Genomic DNA, 25,809 nt, shown 5'->3' on the forward strand with positions numbered 1-25,809 from the left:
AACCGACCCGCGGCAAAGGAAGCAGGAGCAGCAACGGGTTATTGTGGGGATGCGAAAGCAAGGGCTGCCTCAGAGTAGGGAAATCCTAAAAGGACAGGGATGTGGCAGGCTGGAAGTGGGGCTTTTTTTTATTATTTTTTCCCCATCTTTACTCATCTCTGCCTCTCCACGCAGTGCTACGGCTCCTGGCACGATCCAGCAGCAGCACCCTGACCGCTGGAGCTTCCCAAACCCCCCAGGCACAAAATCCCTGGGCACAGCAGCAGTGTCAGGCACTCGGACAGCTCTTCTCCCCACCCCTGGGTGACAATCAGCTTGGGTTTGCCCCCAGCACGTTAGCTCCGGATGGCAGCTGAGCCGAAGATCCATACAAAAGGGTTTTCCTGGAGACTTTCCAAAACAAATTGGTGCAAAAAAGGCAAACACGAAACAGGCGCTGCCCGCACCATCAGCTGGGAGCTCCTCGGAGAGGAATACAGTGAGATTTCAAAAGACAGGTCCGATAAAATGATTCCTCAGAGCCCCTTAAAGCATAAAACCAGCTGGGTTTTGTTTCCATCATGAACAATTTATTTAATTGCTTCTAAAAGAGCCCAACCTGGAGACCTGGGGCCAGCCCCTCCCAGGGCTGAGCTCCCGGCCCCCCTCCGCCGCCGCCCCAACCCGCCACGGCAATGCCTGGCAAACAATTGCTGCCCTTTCTGGTAAAAATAATAATAATAATGATAAAAAAAACACAACAGACAACCCCCCAGCAGGTATTTCTGTACCTGGACACCTGCATGTTTCCCGTGCAGGAGCTGGAACCGCGCAGGCACGACCGCAGCGAGCGCCGGGACTCCTCGCGGCTCTGCCAGGTGATTTTTCTCCTTCCAGCCGAGCACAAAGCATGGCAGAGCCGAACGAGCGATGGGGAGGGAAGGGAAGAAAGCGCCTGGCTGCCTCCCCGACGCCCCAACGAGCTGGCAGCTGGCGGGAGGTAAATCTTTAAATCTTTACCACGCTTCCAAGCACAGCAGCCGCCGCGCAGCCGCCTTCGCTTGGGTGCCAGCCCTGCCGTCCGTCCCCCCCCTGGTATTTCATCTCCACCCAGCTGTCCTCACCCGCCCTAGGGCTTCCCTCCCCCAGCAAGCCCTTAATAAACCTCTCCAAAAATCGCTTTTTTGGGTACTTTTCCTGGAGCCACGCTCGCTGTGGGTGCATCCCACCTGGAATTAAGAAGGGGCAGACAGCGAGCTCTGACCGAACACCTTAACCCAGCGGCTGGCACCCAGAATTATATGGAAGGGGCACCCAAACTTCTGGGCGAGGGTTTTGTTTGAGCCGTTCGGCTCGCCGCCACACACCTGATAAGAGGCTGCAGCACCGCCACACCCCGAGATAAAGCCCCAGGGCTCGAGCCTCCAAATCTCCATTCCGCGCCCTGAGCGAGGGAGGGGGGAACAAATACCTGAAGCAAAGGCTCTGTGCCTAACGAGACCGTTTCCAATATTCTGGGCAAAGATTCCTGCTTTCCTTTCCTCGCCAGACCTGCGTGTGGACGCCGAAATGGTGCCCTCGTGTTTGCTCAGCCCCGTTTCGTTGCCTCCCGGCGCCGCTCCTACGGACGCTGCCCAGCTCCGATGCCCGGCGCAGCAGCACACAGCGGGCCCCTCCTGCTGCTGGCCAAATTCCGACCTCGTTCCTTCTCAGGGATTTTGGTAAACACCAGGAGAGCCCTCCAGGAGACCCAGCAAAGCTTTAGGAAAAGGGCATCGTCTATAAATTGAAGCGATGTGGCTGGGAGGGCTGGGAAAACCAAAGGCACCGCAGGGGTGGCCACGGAACCCAAGGGCCAGGTCCCAGGGAGATGGCCCAGCCATAAAAGAGAGGTGCTAGCACCCAGTTTGGGTACTGGCAGATACACAGATGAGCTGTGACCCTACCCAAACACATTTTGGGGTGGCACGGTGCCCCTGAGCTCTGTGCCACGGGTGTTAGGGCTGATGAGAGCCTCGCGCAGAGGGCAACGCGCGGCGCAGCCGCCGAGCTCTCGTTTCTAGCTCAAACGTTTGCAACCTTTTAATTCCTCTTCCTCTTGAGAGCTCCTTAACGAACATAAATACTTAGGAAGGAAAAATAAAAACGCACATGACTCAGTCAGCTCCCTGTCCACAGCTCCTGCCCGTGGCTCCGTGCTGGTTCCCTTTCCAGGAAGGTTTTGGAGCGCATGAGCTCGCCAAACCAACGGCTGTGCCTCTCACCCCTCAATTCCCCAAATGTTTTGGAGGAAAATCCCACGGCCCCAGCTGGCTGTTTCCCTGCCAGCTCTCGAATTCAGGGATTCCTGTTCCCGACGAAGCGAGAACGTGGGCTGCTCCTGCCACACACACACCGGGCTGACACGGCCAAGGCTGCAGCGTCGCTCCCAAATCCCCGGCGCCACGACGGAAACCTGCTCTGCAAAAAGTTTGTGGCTTTCCAGGGTCCAGGAGCCAGCAAATTCGAGCATTTCTAAAGGTTCCCCTCCTAAAACATCCCCGTCCTTTCGTCAAAGCCCACCCCACGGACTGCCACACAGAGGCACAGCCGCTGGAGTGCGCGTTTTCGGCGGGTCCCTGCGGCCCCGCAGCTCGCCCGGCGGCGCTTTCAGCCCTTCCCGTGATTTCCTGCAGCCTCTCGCACGCAGGGAGCGGGGCAGGGAAGCCGAGCGGCCTTTCAGGAAGCCGCCTGGAGAAAGAAAACTCCAGCCAGATTTCTAAAAATGGGTATAAGCTGCCATAGGATGTGCTTCGTCCCTCTGTGCAGACGGGTTGCTGAGCCCCGGCTATAAATACGGCGTTGGCGCGGCCGGGACGTTTTGCTGCCCTCCTTTGGGTCACAAGTTCAGAGCTTGGGGAAAAGCTGCTCTGAAAACAAGGGCTCCTTTAGGGCTGTCGTAAATGCCCGAGTTCCCCAGCACCTTTTTATGCTGGGAGAAGGGTTTCACATGGCATCTTTTATCCCCGTTATCGGTGCTGATTGGGGTCCCCCCTTAGCACCTCCGTGGCATCCCGCTCCCATCGAATGACGGACGGATCCCTCAGCAGGTTGTGGTGGTGCAGAGCAAAGGTTGGAGAGAAAGGCAAGCTGGAACAGTGAAAAAAAAAATTAAGCCACAGCAGCCGAGGCCAAAGGAAGCAGGGTTTCCACTCCTGGCACTCGCACCCTACAATTTCGGGGCGTTAAGGGAAGATTTCCACCTCCGGGCTTGACCATCGGGCTCCAATTTTAGAGCCACTGTCAAAATAAACTGTGGTTTTTGAGTGCATCCGCCAGCTTTTTATAGGACAAGGAACCATCACCAGTTGGTTTTGCTGGTGTTTATTTATAACTGGCTTGAAACACGCCCCCCGTGACAGGGCTTTCCCTCCGGGTAACTCCGGGAGCACACGGAACCGACCCTGTCCCCAGTCCCAACGTTGGCTCTGCTGCGGCTTTGAGGGTGGAGGGAATTGGAGAGGTTGGGCACGCACCCACCGAACAGCACAGATACCCAGGGGGTCTCCAGAGGGCCAGAAACCCGAAACCTGGCTCTTTTTGTGCAAGCCACAGGAGTTTTGCTGGAGAAATTCATTGGCGAGGTGCTGGGGATGGCAGGACAAAACCCATGCGACTCCTGGTCGCTTTTGGGTTAAACCTGTGCCACCAGCGCAGAGCCCGGGTTACCAGCACTCCTCGTGTACAACCACCTCCCCCTTTCCTTTCTCTCCGTGGCCAACACCACCCTGGAGATAATTTTGTCTTCATTTCCATGTGAAGTTGCACAACGACGTTGCCAGCCCACCTGGAGGCTCCTCCTGCCGAGCACGCGGAGGGAGGCAGGCGGGAGGCACGAGGTGCTTTGCATGGGGCAGGCTGTGCTGGCACAGCTCTGGGGCAGGGGTTATTTTCCCCCTGTATCATCCTTTTTTTTTTTTTTTGTGCTACGAGGAACTGAAACTTCTTCCTGCAGATCACATGCTGGGCAGGCCCTCGGTGCCCGGAATGCTGGCCGAGGCTCGGCAGCGGGATGTCTCCAGCCCACCAGCACCTGCAACAAGCTTTAAGAGAACAGCAAGGCAGCTAAATCTAGCTCTCACGTAACTGTTCTTCCCCCCAAAAAATCTCCGCAGCCCTAAGGAAAAAAGAACAGATCCATTTAGGGTGGGTACGTGCTGCGAGCAGGACAGGCTCCCAGCAAAAAGGAGAGGCTGAGTTCCTTTTTCTGGCTCCGCTACCATGTTGTTTTATCCCTGCTCTATTCCTTTCCTTACCACCCTAAATCCCGTCGATTAAAACGAGGTAGAAACCATGGAAACTTTCCCTGCTGCTCAGACAATCGGAGAGCTGACGGAAGCGAGCAGCAAAGCCCCCAGCACAGGTTTTGCAGCAGCCCCAGCTGCGGCTAAACGCGCTCACGGTCCCACAACGCCACAACAAAAACATCCGAGACAGCCCCTTCTCTTTCACAGGTACTTGAAACTTGAGATGATTTCATCCTTTTTCCTCCCGTAACTATTTCCAGCGGCGTTTTCCCTGCTCTGAGCAACTCCAACATCGTTAATATCCACAACAAATTCGCTCCGTGTTTTATTTATTCCGATTAAACTTCGGACACTGCCATGCTCCTGAGCATGCAAGTGCCAGAAAACCCCAAAAATACAGAACTAATACTTTTAAACGTGTTACATTTAAATGTGTTGGGCCATTTAAATCCATTCAATGGATTGAAATCCACATTGAATGGATTTAAATGACCCAACCTCCGAGGCTGGGTGGTTTAAACAGCAGCGGCAGTGGCTCGGAAACCCTGCGTGCCCCTAAAGAGTTAAAACGTAGTTATGGAGACGGGCACGATTAAAATTCTGGGCGAGTGTATTTAAATGGCAGGGAGAGCCGAGCTTGCCCAACTGGATAGTCAGACCACAAGTTCCCCCAGCCACGGCTTTGATTTTTCCACCGCGACGCAGACAAAAAAAAAAAAAAAAAACACAAAAAAAAACAAAATCCTCTTCTGCTTTTGGGGCACGCAGGGGGGATCCCGCTGCGTGTTGCACGGGATGGCTTGGGAAATGATTCCTCTTGGTGCTTCTGTACCCCTGAATTTCCCCCGTGGTGTTTGAACACTGCCCACGGCCACGCTACCTGGGCATTTATCGGCTCCTCCTTTTGAAAGGCTGCTGGGATGGAAGAAGAGGTGATGGTGTCTCGCTGTGGGATCAAATCCCTGTCCGAATCACCTCACACAGGAGCTCGGGGTATGCCAGGAGCTGGCCGTGCCCCCCCGAGACCCCATCACCCCTTAAAACTGCTTTTATCAGAGCACACCAAGAGCTTGGGTTTGGGGTCCCCACGCTCAGGCTGTTTTCAGGAGGGGAATAACCCAAGAGCTGCTGCAGAGCACGGAGGCACGGGGTGCTGGGTGTGATCCTGCCCTTTTCCTTCCCCATCCGAATTATTCTCCCTGACACAGCTGCTTTTTGAGCAGAGGCAGCCAGGGACTTGCACATGGACAGAGACACGGGGACAGGCTGTGCCACGCAGTCACCACCCCAGAGCTGCTGTAGAGGAGAGATTTTGCAGCCTTATCCCATGTACTCTGCATAAAAGCACCAAAACCAACAGGAGCCACATGGATGGGTGCCCCAGGGAGGCTCGGAGCAGAAAACTGCCCCCCAGCTGCTTTTGGGTCCCATCAAATCCACATTCAGCTGCTCTAGGACCAACAAGTGCCTGCGCACGTAGTAGGGCTAAAACCCAACTGCTCCACTTCGTGCACGGCCCGAAAAGGCTGCTATTGGTATTATTTATAAGTCACGTAGGTAAAGGGATGAAAACTTCACCCTAAAGCTGAGCCCAGAGGGAAAAACCTCCTGTGCACGGTGCCGGGGACCCCACAGCACATCCCCGCGGGGACGCCAGCTCCAGGCACGTCCTCGTCGCCCCGCTGGGCTCCCGCTGCCTTCCCCGGGCTCGGTGCTGCTTTTGGAGAGAAAAAGAGAGGCAGGCTGAAAGGCAGAGCTGCCAGAAAGGAGCCGCCGAGGTAACCAGTGGCAACTGTGCCTAATCCAGCGCGGGGACAAAACCGCCGGCCTCATTCTTACCCGCGGCACGTGTCGGGCCGAGCGTGGGCACGGCCGCAGCCTTCTCCTTTCAGTTTCAGAAGGGTTTCTCTTTTTATTAATGATTTCTGTCTTTTTTTTTTTGGTCAAATAAGTAATTTTAAGAGACGAGGCGGGAGCTGGTTTGAGCCTAAAGGAAGCGCAAAAGCTTTTTCCTCAGCACACGTGCTCGGTGCACAAAAGAAATGTGTTTTGGTCTGTTCTTTCCATAGTGCTGGAGAAATTCCCAAGAAATAAGCTGCTCTAATGCTCCCGTTCTTAACTTTTTTAAAAAATATTACAAGAAAGAACAGATAAATACTCGACATCATATTGAAAATAATGATTTCAGCAGTTCTCTGCCCAATACTCAGGCCACGGCCCCAGAAAGATGTCTCGGTGCCAAAGGATGCAGCAGCATCTGGTCACCTCCTGGCTGCATCAGCAGCAATGCAGGTCAAGAGTGGAAGCAAAAATATGTTAGAAAGGCGTATTTGTTATTGATTTTTTGAGAATTTGCTAATCACCAAACGTGGGCTAATGACTGAGGCTGAATGCAACCCGATTGCTAATCCCCAGAATCACAGAGCTGGAGGGGCTGGAAGGGACCTCGAGAAATCATGGGGTCCAACCAAATTCGTCCAGATTGTTGGTAGCTTCTTCAACAAATACAGGGTGGCTACTTTTTATTTCTTAGAGCTCACACAGAATACTAATTGAGTCAATTCTGAGCTGAGAAAGCGTTGTGGCTTATCCCAGCCTCAACCAGGAGAAAATGGCATGGATTAAATGAAGACAGAAACCCATTTTGCCCACTTTTGATCTACGAACATATCGAAGGCAGGATGGAGCACAGGTGAATGGAAAGATGAGGAGAAGAAACATCAGGTGCCTGCTGGCTGCACCAAGATACGTTTGTCCCTTCTTCCCCAGCACCAAGCTGGGAATTCAGCAGCTTTCCTGCACCTCCAAGGCCAAGGATGAGCCAGGCTCTGCACCAGAGTTTGTGGTAGGAGGACACGAGAAAATGGATGTGAGATGAAGTGAGAGATGTTCAAACTACAGAGAGAAACTTCAGCACCATGAGTTCAGTCAAGCAGGGCATCAGGTTGCCCAGCGAGGCTGGGAAATCTCCAGCCTTGGAGGTTTTCAAGAGCCACACACGTGAGCAGCACGGCCCAGCGTGACCCCGCTCTGAGCAGGAGGCTGGGCCAGAGACCTCCAGAGGTTTCAGCTAACCTGAGCGACCAGTGACCCTACCTTCCTGGGTGTCTCATCATCTGTTAGAGCTCGTGCCATAAAGCCAGCCCGTGCTGCCGTAACTGGATGAGGAGTGATTTTATTCTGTGTAAATCACTGCAAAAAAAAACAAAGCATATGCAAGAAAAGAGAGGTTCCGTCCCCTACAAGACATCCCCGCACCCGGATGCTGAAAACCTTCCAGATAACGACAGTCCCTTCCTTTTGATTTCACCCTTTGCCTCAGATTCCCCTCGAAACAACATTTTCACGGCCCTGTAAATGCAAACAGACTGCTGCCTCGCAGGCAAGCCCGGGGAGATTTTCTTCTCCTCGCAAAAAAAAAAAAACCACAACACAACAACCCCAACAAAACCCTCTCGATTATTTATGCCGCCCTTTGAACAACACCAGCTATTGTCGGAAAGCTGTTTGCAGCGTTTTCAAGCTCTGAATGTCACATTGAGAGTCTGCTCATGCTGCCACGGCCCGGCACAAAATGCTTGCTTCGAGGCACCCCGAGCACAAGCAGCGCCGGGCAAAAGCGAAACGGAAGCCGGTGGGTGTGCCGGCCACCTTTTATATCATTTATATAAGGATATTTAAAGAAAAAAACAGGCGAGGGGTGGTTGGTTGCTTGATTTTAATCTGGGGAGAATGGAGAAAAAGGTGAAGGAGCAAGAGGCAGAGCCAGGTAGGCGAGCGAAAGCTCCGGCTCGGTGCCGTATAGGAGAAACGCGGGGAGAGGCGCAGGGACGGCGGAGCTGGAGCCCTTCCCGGCAGGACCCAGCGAGGAGGGAGCTGGTGCCAGAGGGCTGTGGAGCAAAGCGGGCAGGCCCAGGGAACAAGCAGCCCGTTTCCTGCTCCGTTGCGACCGGGAGAAAGGAACCAGGGCTCTGCGACTGAGCAAACAAAGCGCGGTTCCCTCCAGGCTCCCAGCGCGCGTTCCCCTGCAGGAACCAGGGCCGGGGAGCGCCCGGTGCCGCCCTGCCGCAGCTAAAAAAAAAAAAAAAAAATAAGAAAAGGTTTTAAAAAAAAAAATAAACCGCCAGGCTCTTTTTTTTCCATGGTGTGTTACGTTACAAAGCAAAACTGGCCGGGTTGCAATCTTCCGCAGCGCTCCTGCGCCGCGCCCCGAAGGCCGGGTCTCGGGTTACCCCGTACCTGCAGGAATTTCAGCGCCTCCGCTAGCACCCAGCCTTTAATCTGCAGCTCTTCCGAGCCTCCTGCAAAGAAAGCAAGTGTCGTTTCCTTCCCCCCCCCACCTCCCACACCCCCGTGCGCCGACGAGGAAGTCATAACCCGAGTGAAATAATAAATAGGGCCCGGCGAGGAGGGGAGGCAGGCAGCGAGAGGAAGGACGGTGTTCCCGCATGACCCGAACCCAAAACGCCTACTGAACCCATCCGTTTGGGCTTTCCAGCAGCTTTCCAGCGCCGTGCAGCAAAGCTCCTCCTGAATTTTGGCGTCTCCACCTCCCTTCTGCCCGCAGGATGGGTTTTAAGCAGAGGGTTTGACCCGACCCGATTGAATTCCTGCAGCCCAGGAATCCAGTTTGCCACCCCTCGCACGGGAACCTGGGGGTGTTGCTCAAGCTCCAGCACCCTCTCCAATCTCAATCCACCATGAAAATATTTGGTGAAACGCATTCAAGGCTTGATAGAGGTGCGTGGACTCCACCATTACCACTTCACACTCAGTTTTCCCTCTTTGGGAAAAAAAAAAAAAAGGCAAACTTTAACTATAACCCAGCGCTGCTGCTCCTGCTCCCATTACCTTTGGATTTTTCCAGCGCCACCACCACACTGTGGCATAAATCAAGAGATTTATGCAAAACTTGATTTATTTCCCACTCTTTTTATGAGCGGAGGCTTTCCCTTCAGCCGCACCGTGGTGATTAACTACGTGCCTACTGGAAACCCGGCGCTGCCAGGAGACCGGCGCGTTTCGGGGCTGAAGTCTGACGAGATGTTGGAAGACGAGATTTGCCTTTAAAACTAAAATAAATGATTTCCAGGTCCCTGGGGGGCAGGAAAACAGATTTCTGGTGCTGTCCTCGTGCTCTGTGCAATCGGAGCAGGATGAGTTTGCACAGGGCGAATGGGAGGGTGTTGAAGCCATGCCGGCGTCAGTCTTCCCCCAACAACTCGAGGGGGCAGAAAGGAAATCCATGCCCCCCCAGGGCACAGTGTGGTGCTCTCCCTGCTCAAAATATTATTAAGCTGACGGAGCACTGGCCAAGAGAAGAGATCTTCTCTTTCTCCCACTACACCTTTCCCGTTTCCGCCACGGTTGACGTTGGCACACGTTATTTTCGCGCAGACGGAAACTACAGAAGCAATCGGAAGGGTACGCTTAAAAAAAATAAAATATTCATGAACAATCTCATTTTTTCCACTCTTTCGCAGCCCAGCCACTCCACACAGCGAGCCTACGCCCCCACCACACCGCGGATGAGCCACCTTCTCCAGCAGAGGCTGGCATCGCGTCTGCCCGAAACCATCACCGAGTCAAAGCTGCCGTTGGCAGCACCAGCCTGTGGAACAACAGAGCCCTGTAAAAATAAAGCTTTTGGGTAAACAGAAGATTGCACTTCATGTGAACAACGCATAACCTTCAAGTATTTTATACAGAAACCACCCAGGCAATGCTCAGCTCGCTGCCCTTCGGAGAGACTGACGGGTTCCATCCCCGCATGAAACCCCGCTAAATTTGGTTAAAGTATTTTGTCACCGAAATCCCAAACCGGATTTGCACCACAATTTTCCCCCACCCCCCTCTGAAAACGAGCATTTAATCTACCAGATCCGGTTCAGTAAAAGAAACTGCTGCACGTGGATGGAAATCCCAGTGTCAGCAATTTAAGGTCGAGTTAAACGCTAAGCAAGCGGGCTTTTTGCTGCGTTGAGGTATGTGGTGATCCCCCACATGCACGCCAAGCCCAGCTGCCAGCATCACCTCCGGGGTTAGGGGCAGCGGGGGATGCCCCTGGCTTCGGATGATGCCCCCCTGCCTCTTTGGAAGAGGAGCTGAAGCTCAGCTCCTGTAGGCTGCATTTCAGGTTTAAAAAATAAACTAGGAGGATGGTATACGGGATTAAAGAAGCTACAATTTCAAAATATTCGACCTACAAAATCGACTTGGGTGAAAGTTGCATTAATCGGTCTCTACAAAGCCATAAAACCCCTTCTTATCCTTGGGCTTGCAGCATTGTGGCCATGTGAGCAGCTATTGCAGCCCGGCTCTCGCCATAAGCCTCATGAAAAGCTTTCACTGCAACAAACGCCAAGGCGAAGAGAAAGAATGAATTAAAAATCCAAATAAAGCTCTTTTTTTTTTTTTTTTTCCCCTACCATGTAATTGCAAATGACAAACATATCTGTGGCTTACAGAGGAGGCAATAAATTAAAGCTCCAGTCGCAAATCGGACCAAAAAAAGATACTTAAGTCATTCAATCCACCACCCCAGGACAGCTCCAGTCCCATGGGATGCTTCTCAGCTTTGTGAAAGACTTGGAGGCCAGAAGTGAGCAAGTACACAACGAAGAGCAAGCTCAGAAGCTTTTTCTTTCACAATTGAGCCAACCCTCTGGTGCTTCCCGAGCGCAGCCGTTTGGGTCTGGTTGTAGGAAAAGCAAAAGGTTTTCAGCAAACAAGCTGGTTATTTGTGAACGGAGCGCATCATTTAAAAAAAAAAAAAAAGGAAAAGCAAAGTTTGATTCTCAGCAAAATGGCTGTGTGAGTTTCTTCCGCTAATGCTGGAGAAAATGGCTGCAAAAATTCAGTTTGTAGAAAAACACCTGGTCCTGGATGCAATTTTAACTTTAATTTGGTGCAAGAAGATGCATTTCAAGCCGTTAGGAGGCTGAGGACTCCAGTAACCTCTTACCTCCCCAAAAAGCTGCAGCAGAATGGCCCCACAAGGTCCAGCAGCAGCAGCACAGACCCAGTCCTAAAGACCACAGCAACCCCTCACCTTCAGCCACAATAGAATAAATAAAATAACTCAGTCTCCTATCTTTGTTTTTTCCCATTTTCTGCGTATCCTAACCTGCACTTAGGAAGCACGGCATTCCTCTCTGTCTAACTTTGGTGAGCAAAATTATCTTAGGAGTAGTCATGAAACAAAAGAAGTATATAGAGGTATTAAAAATCTTGATATTTTTGACTATTTTCTGGTATTTGGGGATTTTTCGAGTTTGGTATTTTCTAAAAAAAACTGTACTCAGATACATTCCAACTTACAGAAGTTCATGGGGGAAAAAAAGAGCCCTATAGCCACATACCCATGGACTTTGCACTCGTTTCCAGACACTTCCAAGAAATTCCAGGATAACTTACATCTCAGAAAAAGAGCACTTTCAGGTGAAGCCAAGTCAGAGGTGAGCTTCTCCAAACAAGTACATCATAAATATTTCCTATGTCTCAGTTGGGTTGAAGTCCATCCAGACAGACATCCCCCAAAGCCCAGGGTTTGGTTTCAGAGCACGTCCATCTGTTAAGACCCAGAGGACTTCCCAGCGTGGCTTAAGTCCCCAAAACTCAAGTAAAGGAGATTTTCAGCAGGCAAATCCAAGACTTGGGCGATCTGGGCTGTGCAGTAGCCATCTCCCTGCACCACAGATGTGACAGCAGTACAATAGCATGAATAATTTTTGTTACTCACTCCCTACCGAACGAAAGCATTCAGAGGCTAAATTAGGAACACGAAAACCATTAACATTAGCATTAACCTCGGTCCCACCCTAATTGCGCTACATAAAAGCATACGTAACAATTACAAAGATAACATTGTGTGTCATAAATATCACACACAGGAATACAGCAGTCACAGCATTCGTTTCCTGACCCGGGAAAGCTGCTATAATTGTAGAGAGCATTGTGCCACGGAGGACTCGGAGCTGGGAGCTGGTTGCCAACAGGCCTCGTTCGCTGTAATTTCCCCATCGGGCTCTTCCAAGCCTTCGTCTTCCCCATCAACGTCGTGTCAACGCTCTGCTCCGGATCCAGCACGATGCTGTCCGGCAGGAATTTCACGTTCTCGGTGGAAACCAATTAAGCTGGATGGGGAGACGTGAAGCAATTAAAGCAGAATGTGTGTGTGCTGCTTGGTAGAGGCGCATTGCTCAACCTAAACTAAAGCCTTGGTCCCTGTCGGAGGCCTTCCATCCAAGCCTCTGTTCAGGCAGAAAAAAAAAACATTTAGGATACAAGGAATTTGGCTGTTATTATCACTCCTGTGCTCCCCAGTACAAAAAAAAGACAGGGATCTCCTGGAGAAAGGCCAGTGGAGGGCCACAAAGATGGTACGGGGCCTGGAGCATCTTCCCTGTGAGGAAAGGCTGAGAGGCCTGGGGCTGTTCAGCCTGGAGAAGAGAAGACTGAGAGGGGATCTCATCAATGTTTACCAATATCTGAAGTGTGGGAGACAGAAGGGTTTGGTCAACCTCTTTTCAGTGGTTTGTGAGGGCAGGACGAGGGGCAATGGCCACAAAATGGCGCCCAGGCAGTTCTGCACCAACACATGAAAGAACTTCTTCACGGTGAGGGTGACAGAGCACTGGGACAGGCTGCCCAGGGGGGTTGGGAAAAACATCTTGCACCTCAAAGCCCCAGTCAATATTTCCAGGTAAACACTAATACCTGCTTTTAGCCCTAAACCCTTTTTTTTAACTCTAAACGCTTTTCTACCAATTGTAGAGAAAGTTAAAAATGACACATTCAGTAAGATTGACATTTTCCAATTAAAGGTAATGGATGACAGTGACTCTGATACACAGGACTGAAGAAGGAAGGGGTTCTCCAAAGCAGAACTACCAATATTTTTGCACCACCTAAATGCTAACATAAGCTGTTGGCATCTTTCTTGTCCCAGAGGTAAACCACAGGCTTGGGTCTCTTCTCAGTTTCATCTCCACTTTCTGCCCAGGAAGAACAATCAGTTCCACATCAACCACTCCTCTTTCCGTACTTAAGATCTTTTATAAATTATACACGGGATTTTATTTTCTGGGCCATTTCCCTGAAAGTCATCAAGTTGGGTTTTTTCTCCTGAAGCCGGATTCCCTCTGGGGGCCGTGCTGCTGGCAATGCTCCTTCCACTGCTTGCACCACACGGTCTGAGGGCGAGATGAGCCTCCCAGAAATGTTCCTAGGGCAACGTTGAGCATTGCCATTTCCCTACCAGCTCTGCACTTTCCGATAAATCCCTCCCTCATTAGTATGCTGAGCTGCATTAGTTCTGCCGCTTACGATGCGAAAGCATTAAAGTTGGGCTGAATTCTCAATTTCACAGCTCGCAATGTGATGCATTAGATACTCCGGGGTCTCCAGCCGCGGGGCACTGACAGCATTTACTCACCGCTTTGGATTTGTGAGTGACTGTCAGTAAATCTGCTGCTGCCTGGAAGCACGTGCGAGCAGAGATGAAGCCAAGATAGGTACAAGAGGGTAAGAGGGGCAGAATGACTGTCCAGTATCACACATGGCTCCGGGAGCACCACGACCTCAGCCAGGAGGTTGGTGTCATCCTGCACGATCCAAATGTGGATTTGTTGAAGTTATGTCTGGATTTGGTCTTTTCCAACCTGATTCTGTGATTCCCTGGTGGCAGGTAAGCGGTAAGTTCACACTGCAGACCTTCTGCCGAGCCTGGGAAACACAATGAGCTCTCCACCCAACCTCTGTGCTACTCAGTTCTCATGGCACTTGCAAGATTGGAAGATTTCGAGGTTTCTCAAGCGTGGCTGCAGTTGCTCAATGGTTTCGAAGGCTACTTGGGACAGCGGGCTGATAAACACAAGAGGCGCACCCTTCCCACTCTTGTATCCGCAGGAACTAAGCTGCAAGAACACAACATTTTACTCACTATTTTTAAATTCTCATTTATTTTCTATGTGAAAAGGATGAAGAATGAGCAACACACAGAGTTTTTCAGCTCTGGTGATCAGATGAGACTAAGGCCAGCCAAGGCTAACACACACATATGTGTACTCAAGTTTAGTGCAAGCAGAAAGGTGCCAGGGGTAGCAGACAGCTCCTCGATGCTCAGATGTGGACTTGCTGCAGGATTCCTCAATGCATACGGAGCATTATGGCTTTAGAGGCATGGAGTGGATTAATCAAACAGAATAATTATCTCATGGTGAAGTGTGGAGCCGGAGTTAATGAGATTAGCGTTCGTGTCCCAGCTCTTGAAGTTCTCACCCTTGGGGAAGTCATATCAACTCCTGCATCTTTCCACAAAACCTCCTCAGCATTACTGATTGCAGAACCCAAGTGAAGATGCCAGAGGAAAAAACTATACCAAAGCAGATTTTTTTAAAAAAAAATCCCCTTAATATCTGTTACGAGGTGCTGTCTTGTTTTATTTATGATTCTTTGAAGGAAGATCTTCCAGCTTAAGGGATAAAAAACCAAGCGTGTGTTATCTTCTGAACAGTACCACGTGCTTCTACTGGTAAATAAAATCCTGAATGAATGCTCAAACCAACAAAGCAGAAAATGCCTGGTACAATTTCACGTTCGATGGTACTTCAACACAACATGACTTCAGGAAAAATTGTGAAGCCAGCTCCTGGCCTCAGATCACACTAGCACAGAAGGGCATGGCAAGAAGATCTGTCCCACACAGCTTCTCATGTATTTTGTCATCTCCCCGAAGACTTGGGTTCTTTACACCCGGCTGTTCCTTTTGTTTCTCAAATTCACACCGCAGGAAGCAAGGCTCTGACCCATCACGATGGATTTCTAATTCACATACTCCACACCAGCTCACCTGTAAACCCCGGGTGTCCAACATCTGGCATTTGGAAGAGTTTGGTCACATCCCTATTCCTCTGTAAAGCACCAGGCCATCCAAGACTTCTCAGGACGTGCCTTCTTGGTTGGACCAGATAACCTTGAAGGTCTTTTCCAACCTTAATAATTCTATGATTTTTCTAAGGGCTCTTTTGGGAAGCTTGTTCAGCGTGCAAAGTTAGGCTAGCCATCTCCCCGTTGTCCAAAACACAAAATGCAGGGCAGATCTTGTGGGAAGGGGAAGAAACGGAAAAGTGTGTGGGTGGAAGAAGTTCAGTTGTATTTCAGAACGATTCCTTGTTGGTTTTTAATCTAAAGCCAAGCTTATATTGAATCCAAACTTGTGTCGTGCAGTTTAAAGAGCAAGGGGAGGCTTCCTCCACCCTGAAAGCACACATCCAGCGAGCAGCCAAGTGGTGTAAGGCGGAATTTGACACAAGAAGATGATAACTGTGTTTTGGTGGTAGCATCTGTGTCATCCCTAACCCAAAAGCTGTCATCATCTGACCCCAACACGAGGTGATAGTCTCCACCGACAACACCAGCGACCGCAGCCACCAAGGCTTCCTCCCCACGCTCAGCACCAGAAACCTCGCTGGGAGGACACAAAACCCACAGGATTTCAACCCAGCATTTTTCCAATTTCCAATTGCCTTGAAAGCGTAATTAACGTCGGTTGTCTTTTGATTTTATCTCCGTTTTCTCAGGTTGTAGGCTATTTGGGAGAGCATTGTGCATGTCTACGTGGGTATGCGTGCCGGTGCGTGCACCTACTTGCCTGCCCTTACCAGCTTCCCAGCACAACTGCCTTTTCTCAGGGCCTCCTCGGAGAGCAGAAGTTAGTGAGGACGCCAAACCTTCGGGAAATTTCCCTTCTTAGCCCGTGCAGTCACTGGAAAAAAAAAAAAGATTTCTGCTCCCACTGCTTCTTGCTGATATGGGGGAGCTCCATCCAAGCTCAGCTAGGCTCAGCTCTCTGCACTCCTCAAGGTATTCAGACAAATTGCTCTTGTGGGGGTTTCAAAGATGCTAAATCAGCCCTTGCAGTGAGGAAGAGATTTTTCTTCCCCCTTCTGCATCTAAATTTTAAGATCTGATAAACTGAAGGACAGGATTCTGAGAAGTCAGTACAAAAAAAGGGACCAAGAGAAGTCTTACCCAGGCTGAAGGCTATTTGCCATTTGTCCCTTTTCCATTAATTCTTCAAATATTCCTCCAGCTTCTGGGGGAGCCAAAACCAAACCTCTGAGCATTGCTGCTCTCTGCACGAGGACGTGCCCAAAGGGGCAAGCGGGTAACTCGCCTCCAGGAGCGGCCACGAGCGAGTTCCCCCTGCTACCTCTGCATCTTGCCACGTTGCAAGGCTCTAAATCTCTACGTGATCAGAAATTGAGGATAATTTGGGGGAATTTAAAGGCAAATAGTAGTGGTCAGTGTTACTTCCATTGCAACAGTGCTGAAGGATTCCTGCTGAAGGGGGAAAAAAACATCAGTGCTGGATCTGGTCAAGATATTACATATCCATTCCCTGCTCTCTGCCCAAAAGAAGAGATTTACCAGAAAAAAATAAAATAAAATACCACCAACTACAACAAAAAAAACATTTTCTATTCAGATGAAGGACACGAGGTGCAGACAGGCAGGTGACCCACACGACTGTTTTCCCTTATGGGCCAAGGAAATGTGCAGCCAGACTACGCGTCGGAGAGCACAGACGCAGAAGAACGGCAGCTTGAAGAAAAAATATGCCCCTAGAGGGTAGGTCTGATTCAGAAAAATAGCCTGGGTGTTGCCAAAGGGCTGGAGAATTCCATCCAAAAAACCAGAGACGTTTCACTGACGAAAAAAAAAACTTCCTTATTCAGTGGAAAATTGTTTGCTGCGAACTCGGACGGAAGTTTCTGAGCCAGCCCGGGCAGGGCTTTCACCTATATACCGAACAAGAAAGGCCAAGAACAAGGCATCCAAACAACGCTGCCCTGCCAAAACCTCAGTGGTTTATCATCTCGAGTTCAAATCAAGACCTCCAGCCCTGCTGCACGCGGAAGGGTTTCCAAGAAACGTCTGCTGGCACCGATCCTAAAAACGCAGCTTCCGACCCGCAGCTCGCCTTCGCCGCCGATTCTGAAAGCTCGATTTCCTACGAAGCTGCCTCCCTGCCACATCCTCTGGGCTAGCACAACACTGAAATACCACAGTGTTTTTGAACAATGCGCTCGATTTCTCTAAACACAACTGTTTATGTAAGCCTGGTGGCCCCAGGCTCAGGGAGGAGAAGAGCCCGGCCTGGAGCAGGAGAGCGGCACCGCGGCACGGAGCGAAAACCCCGAACAATGCTCGCTTATGCCCCAGTATTTCCCCCTCACCCTTCTTATAAAGCTGTTGGGATGTTGGAAAGCCATTATTTTGGAAAAGTGAGCATGTCTTGGAGGTGCTGCCAGCAGCCCAGGCAGATGAGGGATCCCCGTGCACCGAGGGGGAGGCAGCGGTGCCGTGGGGCTGTTTCCATCCCCTGCCCTCCTTCCTCTGCTCACGTCGTGGTTTGGGTTCTGCTGCCTGTGGTTGTTTGCAAGTGGGGAACTGAGCTCGTGCACAGCCCAGAGAGATTGATTTAATCATCCTTCTTTTGGGGGAGGAAAGTTCAGATTAATGTTTTTTCAGATCAATGTTTTGAAGAATCTCGACCTTGCCCTGCTACCACAAACCTGTGTTTGATCAAAGGATTAGATTTAATATTGCACTCTTCATGCAACACTTTTTAACCCTGTTCTCCTCCTTCTCCAGTAGCTCACCCACCAGGGAAACACAGTTCTGATGGAGACAGGAGCTCCAGCAACACCTGCCACGGGAGCCACAGCCAGGAGGTGAGGGGCACTGCTCCTGATGATGTGAGAGCAGAAGAGCAATCAAAAGAGCTGTTTCAGGAACCATGAGAGCCCCAAGATCTCTACCGAGGAGCTTCCAGAAGAAGGGAGCACGAAGATATCTGGGAGCCCAAGGTTTCCAACACAGAACCCCTTAGGTTTCACATCCAGCCTCTAAAATCTTACCCGCGCTCTGCAGACACACACTGCCTGGGCTGCCAGCTTCACACCCCACGGGAAATCTGAGCTGGAATAAACGTGACAGTGCTGGAAGGGCTGACAAAAAGAGCCAGCAACTTGTCCTGCACCTCGTTCAGAAGGTTCTCACCAAGGATTGAAAGTGCTGTTGGTCTACTCATGGCTCCGCGCTGCTCAGCTCCAGCCAACATCACATCCGTGCCTGGCTTCGCCACAAACCTCCCACACACACCAGTTATTTCTCCGAGACTTTGTGCTGGCCAGCCTAACCACGCAGCCCTTCCCGAAGCATCTCGTCTCTGTGTGAGTCCAGCTTTTCCAATTTTCCTCCCCAAACCACCGAGAGGCCTCGATAGGCACATCCAGAGCGCGTCTTCTGAGAAAGCTGCTGCCTGAGAGCAGGTAGCAGAGCACACAGGCACTGCATTACGATACAACCCATAGTGTTTTGAGAGATACTTGAGCATCCTCAGGCTCTCGCTTCTCTAAAAAGGGTTCTATACATTTTATACATCGAAAAAAATAAGTATAAAACACATCTGAGGCTATTAAGGGTGGGTATTGCGGGCAATTTTCTTCCATACCTCTCACTTTAGCCTCATGGAGCGTAATTAATCCTTCCCTGGGTTCAGAGGAAACATGCACCAGGAACCAAAGCCACTCTTCTAGGACAGTTGCCACTTCTCAGTAAGCCCGGGGGGTTATTTCAGCTCTTGACCTCAATCATTTTTTTCCCCCAAATCAGAAAGGGAGCCAAGCAGACGAAAAAATACACGTAGCAAAACACGAAATTCAGTTGAGGACAAACACACACACACTCACGGACCTGGAACGGGCTGCTGAGTGTCACGGGGATTCAAAGGGAAGCATTTAGTCCCCCCATGAAAGCTGCAAGTCCCTTCAGCTTGGAACAGGGGTTATCACACCGGGTTTGCAAAAGAATTCGAAGAATTTCTGCGCGAAACCATAAATTGGTCAAGTTTGCGAAGCTCGCAGCGTCAACAGGAACCTATGTGCAAGTTTTAAGGAAATACCAAACCACATATACAAACTCCATCCCCGGGCAGCGTGAGCCTACATACATGAAAGCCCCAGCAACAAAAAACGCTTTAAGAAAAGAGCCTGTTTGTAAAAATCACCAGGTTTCACACACACATCTCCATTTGCTGCTCCAGAAACCCAACCCGAGCATCAAACCCATTTCGGCTGGCATCAAATCCCCAGCAAGCAACCTGGCAGCAAGATTTTTTTTGTAAAACACCATTTCTCAAAGTTCTCCTCCAGTCAGACCACGGGAAGAGCTCCGTTCAGAGCAGTTGCCCACAGCCTCCCTGCTGGAGGGCGGTTTTTAACTCGCCACCACGCTGGGTAACATCGCTCCGCACTCCACAACCTTCCTTCATCCTCCGTGACCTCCTCTGCATCAAAAAGGTGTTTTTTTTTTCCTCTTTCCTCCTCCTTAACTAGCCCCCTGATGCTAGGATTACGCACCCAGGTGACGGCAGAGAGCGGCGTATTTCCACTTGACGCTCGTTTGTGCGCTCAAAGCAGCAAAGCCTTGAGAAAAACCCTCTTTAAAACACTGCAAACATCAACGCCACGCTCTGCACACCTTGCAGCGTGAGTTAACGTCTTCATTCAATAAAAGATGAAGCACGGGATTAATAAAAGGCTCGCATCAAAACAAAGGAACCCCCCCAGCTAAGCAAACCCAGCTCGTTCAGCTCAAACGCGGGGAAGACGGAGCGCAGGCCTCGCCGTGCGGATGCTGTAAGCTCTGAATCCACCAGCTCGTAAACCTAAAAAGGCTGGAGACCCCAAAAGCACCCCGTTAAGGTGGCTGCCCTACCTCAAAAGGGACGCTCCTCCAGCTGCTCGCCTCCCCAGCAGACGGCCAAAGCTCTCCGCTTGGGGATCCCACCGGCACACAACCGATCCTTAGCAAGGCCGATGATTATTCCCAAGGCACCCTGCAAGAAAGAAGCACCCCGTTATTACCGGCTCCCACAGATCGGATGTTTTATTTCGTATTTTATTTTATTTTCTTGCCCCGAAGGCTGGAGGTGGGTTGGGAATGACGGGGACCATCCTACCAAGCTGGGCGCGAATCGAGCACACGGAGATCCCGGTCCATGAGCTCACCCGGAGGCACCCCAGCCTGCAGAAGCCACGGAGGGTAGAAAAAAGCTGAAGAGCACAGCTCGGACAAGCCTAAGGCTGCCCGCTCACCTCATTAAACCCAGCTTTGTGCTGTCCTACAGACAGCACGACGAGGACCACGCTTGCCCTACAGCCGGGAAGATCTCCAGCCACGCCAAATTTCACATCCGAACCCGGAGTGCCACCGGGAACACGGCCTCAGCCCCTCTTCCAGGCAAGGATTGCGAGCAGGAGCGGTCCCCTGTGGTCAGCCAGCACGATGGGAAGAGGAGCCAAACCCTTTCCCTTCCATCTGCAGGGCTGATGAGCAACGAGGAGCCTTCAAAGCCCCGCTCGGCTCGCGGAAATCGCTCCGGGGCCGAATCAGGGATGTATCGCCCGGGCCATCTGAGGGAGCAGAGGCGGCTCTCCTGGAGGTGTGGGCACGGCAGCGGGGAGGCCAGGAAAACACCAGCTCTTGCGTCAAGCTGCTGGAGGGACGGGCGAATTATCCCCTTGGCAACGAGGTCAATGGGGCCTGGCGATTTTTCTCAGCCACGCGGTTTTATAAGCACACACATATATCAAAAAATATATATATAAATATAAAAAATCCCGGTGAAATTTAACCCCAATCCCAGCTGTAGCAGCACAGGTGAGCCCCAAACACATCTCTTTGTGCAGGGAGCTCCACATCCAGCACCTACAGACAGCAAAATCCCACTTGTGCCCGGCACGGAGCTGGGGGCTCAATATCCCCGCTCCACCGCGACGTTTTGCCACGGCAGCTCCTCCACCTGCACTCGAGAGATCAATTCTTGGTATTTCTCAAGTCCTAAGGGACTCATGCTGCAGACGCAGGCAGGAAGCAGCTCGGCATCTGCTCCCTCGTCCCCGGCCGCCCACCCCACTGCTTTGCATTCCCCTCCAAGGCACCCAAGCCTGCTGACGGCAGCTCCCAGCCCGGCCGTGCAGCAGGGCAGGCTCCCTCTAATTACCCCAGAGCCTCCAAATGAGAGGGTGAAAACGAGCCCAGCTCCTCGCCACAGCTCCCGCAGGCAGGGGCCACGCTCCCCAGCCTGCCAGCATCCGCGGACACCCCCCATGAATTTATTTTTCCAGGGGTTTAAAACATGAAGGAGAAAAACTTGGGGAGTGCAAGGGGTGACCGTGCGATTAGAAGGACCCACTGTGTCTCTGCAGGCTGATTACAAGCAATTTATATGCAGGCAACGTAAAATATTCCCCATTTTTCTAGGAAAATGCCCGATCCCGTGCTGATTTCCACGCTTTCCAAATCCCGTTGACTTCAGAGGGACTGCCTGCGGCGTAAACCACCCAACCGCAGCATCCCAGCAGCACAGAGCGACCCCTTCCCATCCCGCTGCTCCCAAATCCCATCACCCAAACCCCAAATGGGTGCTGGGGCTCGGCCAGTGATCAATCACAGCCCAATTAGGGCTGGGCAAACGAACGAGAAACGAGAGAGAAAGGCAGAGGGCTGAGTTTTCCCCTATTTCCTTGGGTAATACTTTGATTTTTTTTTTTGAGCTTTGATTTTTTCCAGCCTCCAAAGCCAAGAAGCTGCCCAAAAGATGCGAGGGTTTCGGATACAGCTGGGTTCCTCCTGAAGGTGATGGGAGAGACTGGGTTCCCAGTCCGACCAGTTCAAACTGGGGTGGGGAAGCAGCGGGGTGCTCCAACCCCAGCCCAGCCAGCAGCAGAGGGAGCGGGGCAGGGATCTGGAAGCAGAAGCTCGAAACCAAACCAAAAGGAGCCCGGAGGCAGCTCCGTGCTCGGGAGCCTCTCGCAGAGGAGGTTTAAGGAACTCCCAGGGCTGCCAAAAAATAAAAAAAAAAAATCAAAAATCAAATCAGAGCAGGGCAAGAATTCACAACAAACCCACCCGCTCGGCTGGGGGAAAGCAAAATCACGCAGGGATCCACCGGCAATGACAGCCCAAAGGCTGCGTTTTGTTTGGGTGCTGTTTGTTTAGGAGCTCTGCGCCTTTCCTCCCCCTAAAAATTAAAAAAAAAAGCATAAAAACGCCGTTCTGAAGCAGCTTTGTTTAAGAATTAACCCTGCATTCACAGCCAGAAATTAGCGTCCTTCGTTTGTAGCTTCGGTCGGTCCTTAAAGGATGAAGAGATAATTAGAGAAGGAAAGGATAATGAGATGCACCTGAATTAGGACTCCCTCCCCGGCCTTTTACAACAAATCCTTCAAAGGCCAGCGTTTTGCAGAGCTCTAGGAAACCAGGCTTTGGAAAAAAAATCAAACAAAACGCATTTATCCCAGAAAGAAAAGGAGCAGAACAATCAAAGTCCCGGGCGTTTGCTCCGACGAGAGATCTGGGAAGGTGAAAGGAGGAAGCGAGGGGGGAAAATGGACAGAAAACAGAGCTGCATCCAACAACCGGGCACTGCAGGCTGTGAAATCTCACTCGGTTATACACACAAATTCCCCTACAGAGGGCTGGACCCGTCCCCAGGTCTCCAAGACCCCTGAACGTCCCCAAACTCCCTGTAGGACCCCGCTCGTTCCCCTGGTGTGGAATTTGGTGGCCTCTCTGCTCCCATCCCCACAACCATTATTTGAATTTTTAGCTTCCCCATATTGACAGAGAGATTCTTGAGCCCAATCCCGAACAATTAAATGCAAGAATTAAGAGAAAGAAGGCGCCTTACAAGCTTTGGTGTCCCCTCCTCTTCCCCGAAATGGGATGCGAGACTCAGAGCCTGGCTCAGGGGCTCGGGTCCCCATTGATATCAAAAAAAAAAGGGTGAAAAAAGGGATGGGGACACAACACCTCGACCAGGAGCATCCCCAGGAGGTTCCAGCGTTGGCTGCTCAAAGAGCAAAGTTTCTTGGGACCCCAGCTTGATCTTAGCTTAAAAAAAATTAATTTCTGGTAAAGAACGCAGGTCTCCAAACATGCCAGCTGCACCCAGATTCACCGTTTTTCTCCTAATTTATAAAATCTATAAATTTACGGAGCCATAAGCCCGGCTCTCTTAACCTCTGAGGACCAGGACCACAACCTCCAGCCCCAAAACGCTCCTAAAAAAGCGACCTGCCAAACGCCAAGCCGCGAGGCAGCGACAAAACCCCACTCCCAGCCCGATGCCCTGCCAAATAATTGTTTTTCCCACCCAGGAGCAAAGGTTACAATTACAGCGAGAATGAGTCAAGCCGGAAAAGACCTATTAAAAAAAAAAAATAAAAAGGGGAAAAAAATGGAAAGGTTGTAATGAAAACGCGTGGGGGGTTGTCAGCCCGGACAGGGGCTGAGTTTTGCCTGGCACCTTGCTCTGCCCAAGCCGCCAGGCAAAAATTAAAAGTTTTGGGTTCAAACCAGACCCACACTGCTCATCCCGTGCCTCTAACGCTTCGCCACGAGGAGCTCTGCATCTGTTTTGCTTTGAGGCTTTTGGCGGTGACTCAATGTTATCTGCAGCTTCGGACGGCCGCAGATAAAGCGGTCCGGAGGTTTTTCTTCCCTCGCCCTAGCAGCGGAGGCCAAGCTGGTCAAATTTGACACGAGGAGAGGGTCCCGACTGTTTTATCCTGGCTGATGAAGGTTGTAAAGAGGCAGGGGGGTTAAGGAAAGCGCAGCCTGTGCCCCAAAGCCACCCTTTTAAGGGTTATTTGGGGTTTAACCTTCGTAGGCACCAGGCAGGGCAGGTAACCGAGCCCCACGGCCCTTCGGCAGCAGCGAGGAACCTGAAATAAAAAAGGAGGAAGGAAGCATCCCTGTGCCCAGGGACTTGATGAACTCGCTGATAGGAGCCAGCAGCACCCCGTTAGGGTGGCTGACACCGTGCAGGCACAAGAGAGAGCTGGGGCTGCTCACTTTGGGGACGAGGAGGGTTTGGGATCCCCTCCGTGCCCACCAAGCCCCGCAGGGAGGTGCGGAGAGGCCGGAGCCAGGCTCTGCTCAGCGCTGCCTGGAGGCATTTTGGTATTTTTCACCCCAAAATACCTCCCAGGCTCCAGCACGGGCTCCTTTTGGCCACGGGACCCTTCCACGAATTTATCCAGCCACCACCCAGGGGAGCACGATGCCCCCGGGCACCTCGCCCCATGGCACGGAGGCGCTCACACGGCTGGTGGCACGCTCCCGAGAGGGTGCCGGCGGCCCCAAAAGGGGACATTTGGGGCCGTCAGCCCGGGTTTCACAGCATTAAACCCACGCCAACACAAACAAGCAGTGCCCTACAAACCTCCCAGCTTCACGCCGCGCTCCTCATTAGCGCTCCGCGGGCTGAGAAGCGAGAAGAACTGGTTTGAAAAGAGGGAGGAAAAAAAAAAAAAGAAAAATACAGATGACTCCTGATAACGTGTCTAATTCATAAAGCACAAACTCAACAGGCTCGTTCAGTCTGTGCGCCCCATCTGCTTTGCCTTCAGCCCGGCTGCTTCCCGTATCCACGAGCACCCTTTTCCATACGGCGCTCGCTGCGTGCTGACAAGCCCAAGGCACCCGGGCACACACGCTCCCCTGCAGCATCCCCACGCGTCCTTATGTTCTCCTCGGAGGCAGAAGGGACGAGCAACGAGAGATGTGAACGTCCTGGATGCAAAGGATGGGCCCGAGACATTGAGGCCTTACAAAAAAAACCCTACAGATGTAGGAGTTTGCCCTAAATCGGCCGTTCTGCCTGGCTTTAGGTAGGCACCGTAAAGCCATGACCCCATAAATGCTTACAGTATTTACTCAGTCGTGCTTTAAATGATGTGGCAATCAACCCAAATGAAGTGCTGAATGATGATTTATGAAGATTTATCCGTGGACAGACCACACAGAGCTCCCTGATGCCACCGGCTGGAGCCAGGATACCCAAAGTTCAGGTTTGGAAGAGCCACACCGCAGCGTCCTGCCAACACGAAGCATCCCGACACTCCTGCGAACGCACACTCCGTCTCTAAAAGCTTTGAAGGAAGCAATAATAATAAAAAATGAGTACTAAAACCTAGGAGCACGACCTCTCCATCCCTGAGAAGAGCCAGGGATGGGACGGGGGGAGATGGAGAGGCACAGGGAGCGCCCGCAGCAAGCAGGGCAAGCTGCTTCTGCCACTTGGAAATGGAAAAGGGAAGGGGTCGGGAGGAAAACTGGCACTGGGACAGAGGCAAGGGCAATCTCTGCTCCTTTACAAGGCTGCCGAACACCAGGAAGCCACTGTGCACACGCTGCTGAGAGCCCTGGGGTGCTCATTTACCCCAGCTAACGAGAAAAACACCACCACAACTCCCCCTGCTAGAGAGGGCCGTTCAGTTTTCTTTTCTTTCTGGGTCAGGAGGACGCAGGGTTTCACTCCTCTGGGTGGCTTTCACCAAAATTGAAGTCTTTCAACGAGGTTAAAACCTCCAGAGGCAGAGAGGATTTGGTCAATTCCACGTAAGCGTCTCCTCTGTTGCTTCATGCACGCCTGAACACCCCAGCACGACTCAGAGCTTGGAAATTC

General features: G+C 51.5%; 1 protein-coding gene across 1 annotated transcript in view; it reads right to left on the reverse strand.

Annotated features, from left to right (window-relative positions):
• Window positions 1-25,809, reverse strand: part of PTPRA (protein tyrosine phosphatase receptor type A) — an 80,856-nt gene that overhangs the window by 46,526 nt on the left and 8,521 nt on the right. The window contains exons 2-3 of the mRNA XM_084517762.1: window positions 20,052-20,172; window positions 7,362-7,457 (exon numbers count right to left, since the gene is read on the reverse strand). Of these exons, the coding sequence (XP_084373888.1) occupies window positions 7,362-7,400 (39 nt within the window). The 5' untranslated portion in view covers window positions 7,401-7,457; window positions 20,052-20,172. The remainder of the gene's footprint in view (window positions 1-7,361; window positions 7,458-20,051; window positions 20,173-25,809) is intronic.

This window comes from Aythya ferina (genome assembly GCF_964211825.1).
Source record: "Aythya ferina genome assembly, chromosome: 4".
Taxonomy (NCBI): domain Eukaryota; kingdom Metazoa; phylum Chordata; class Aves; order Anseriformes; family Anatidae; genus Aythya; species Aythya ferina.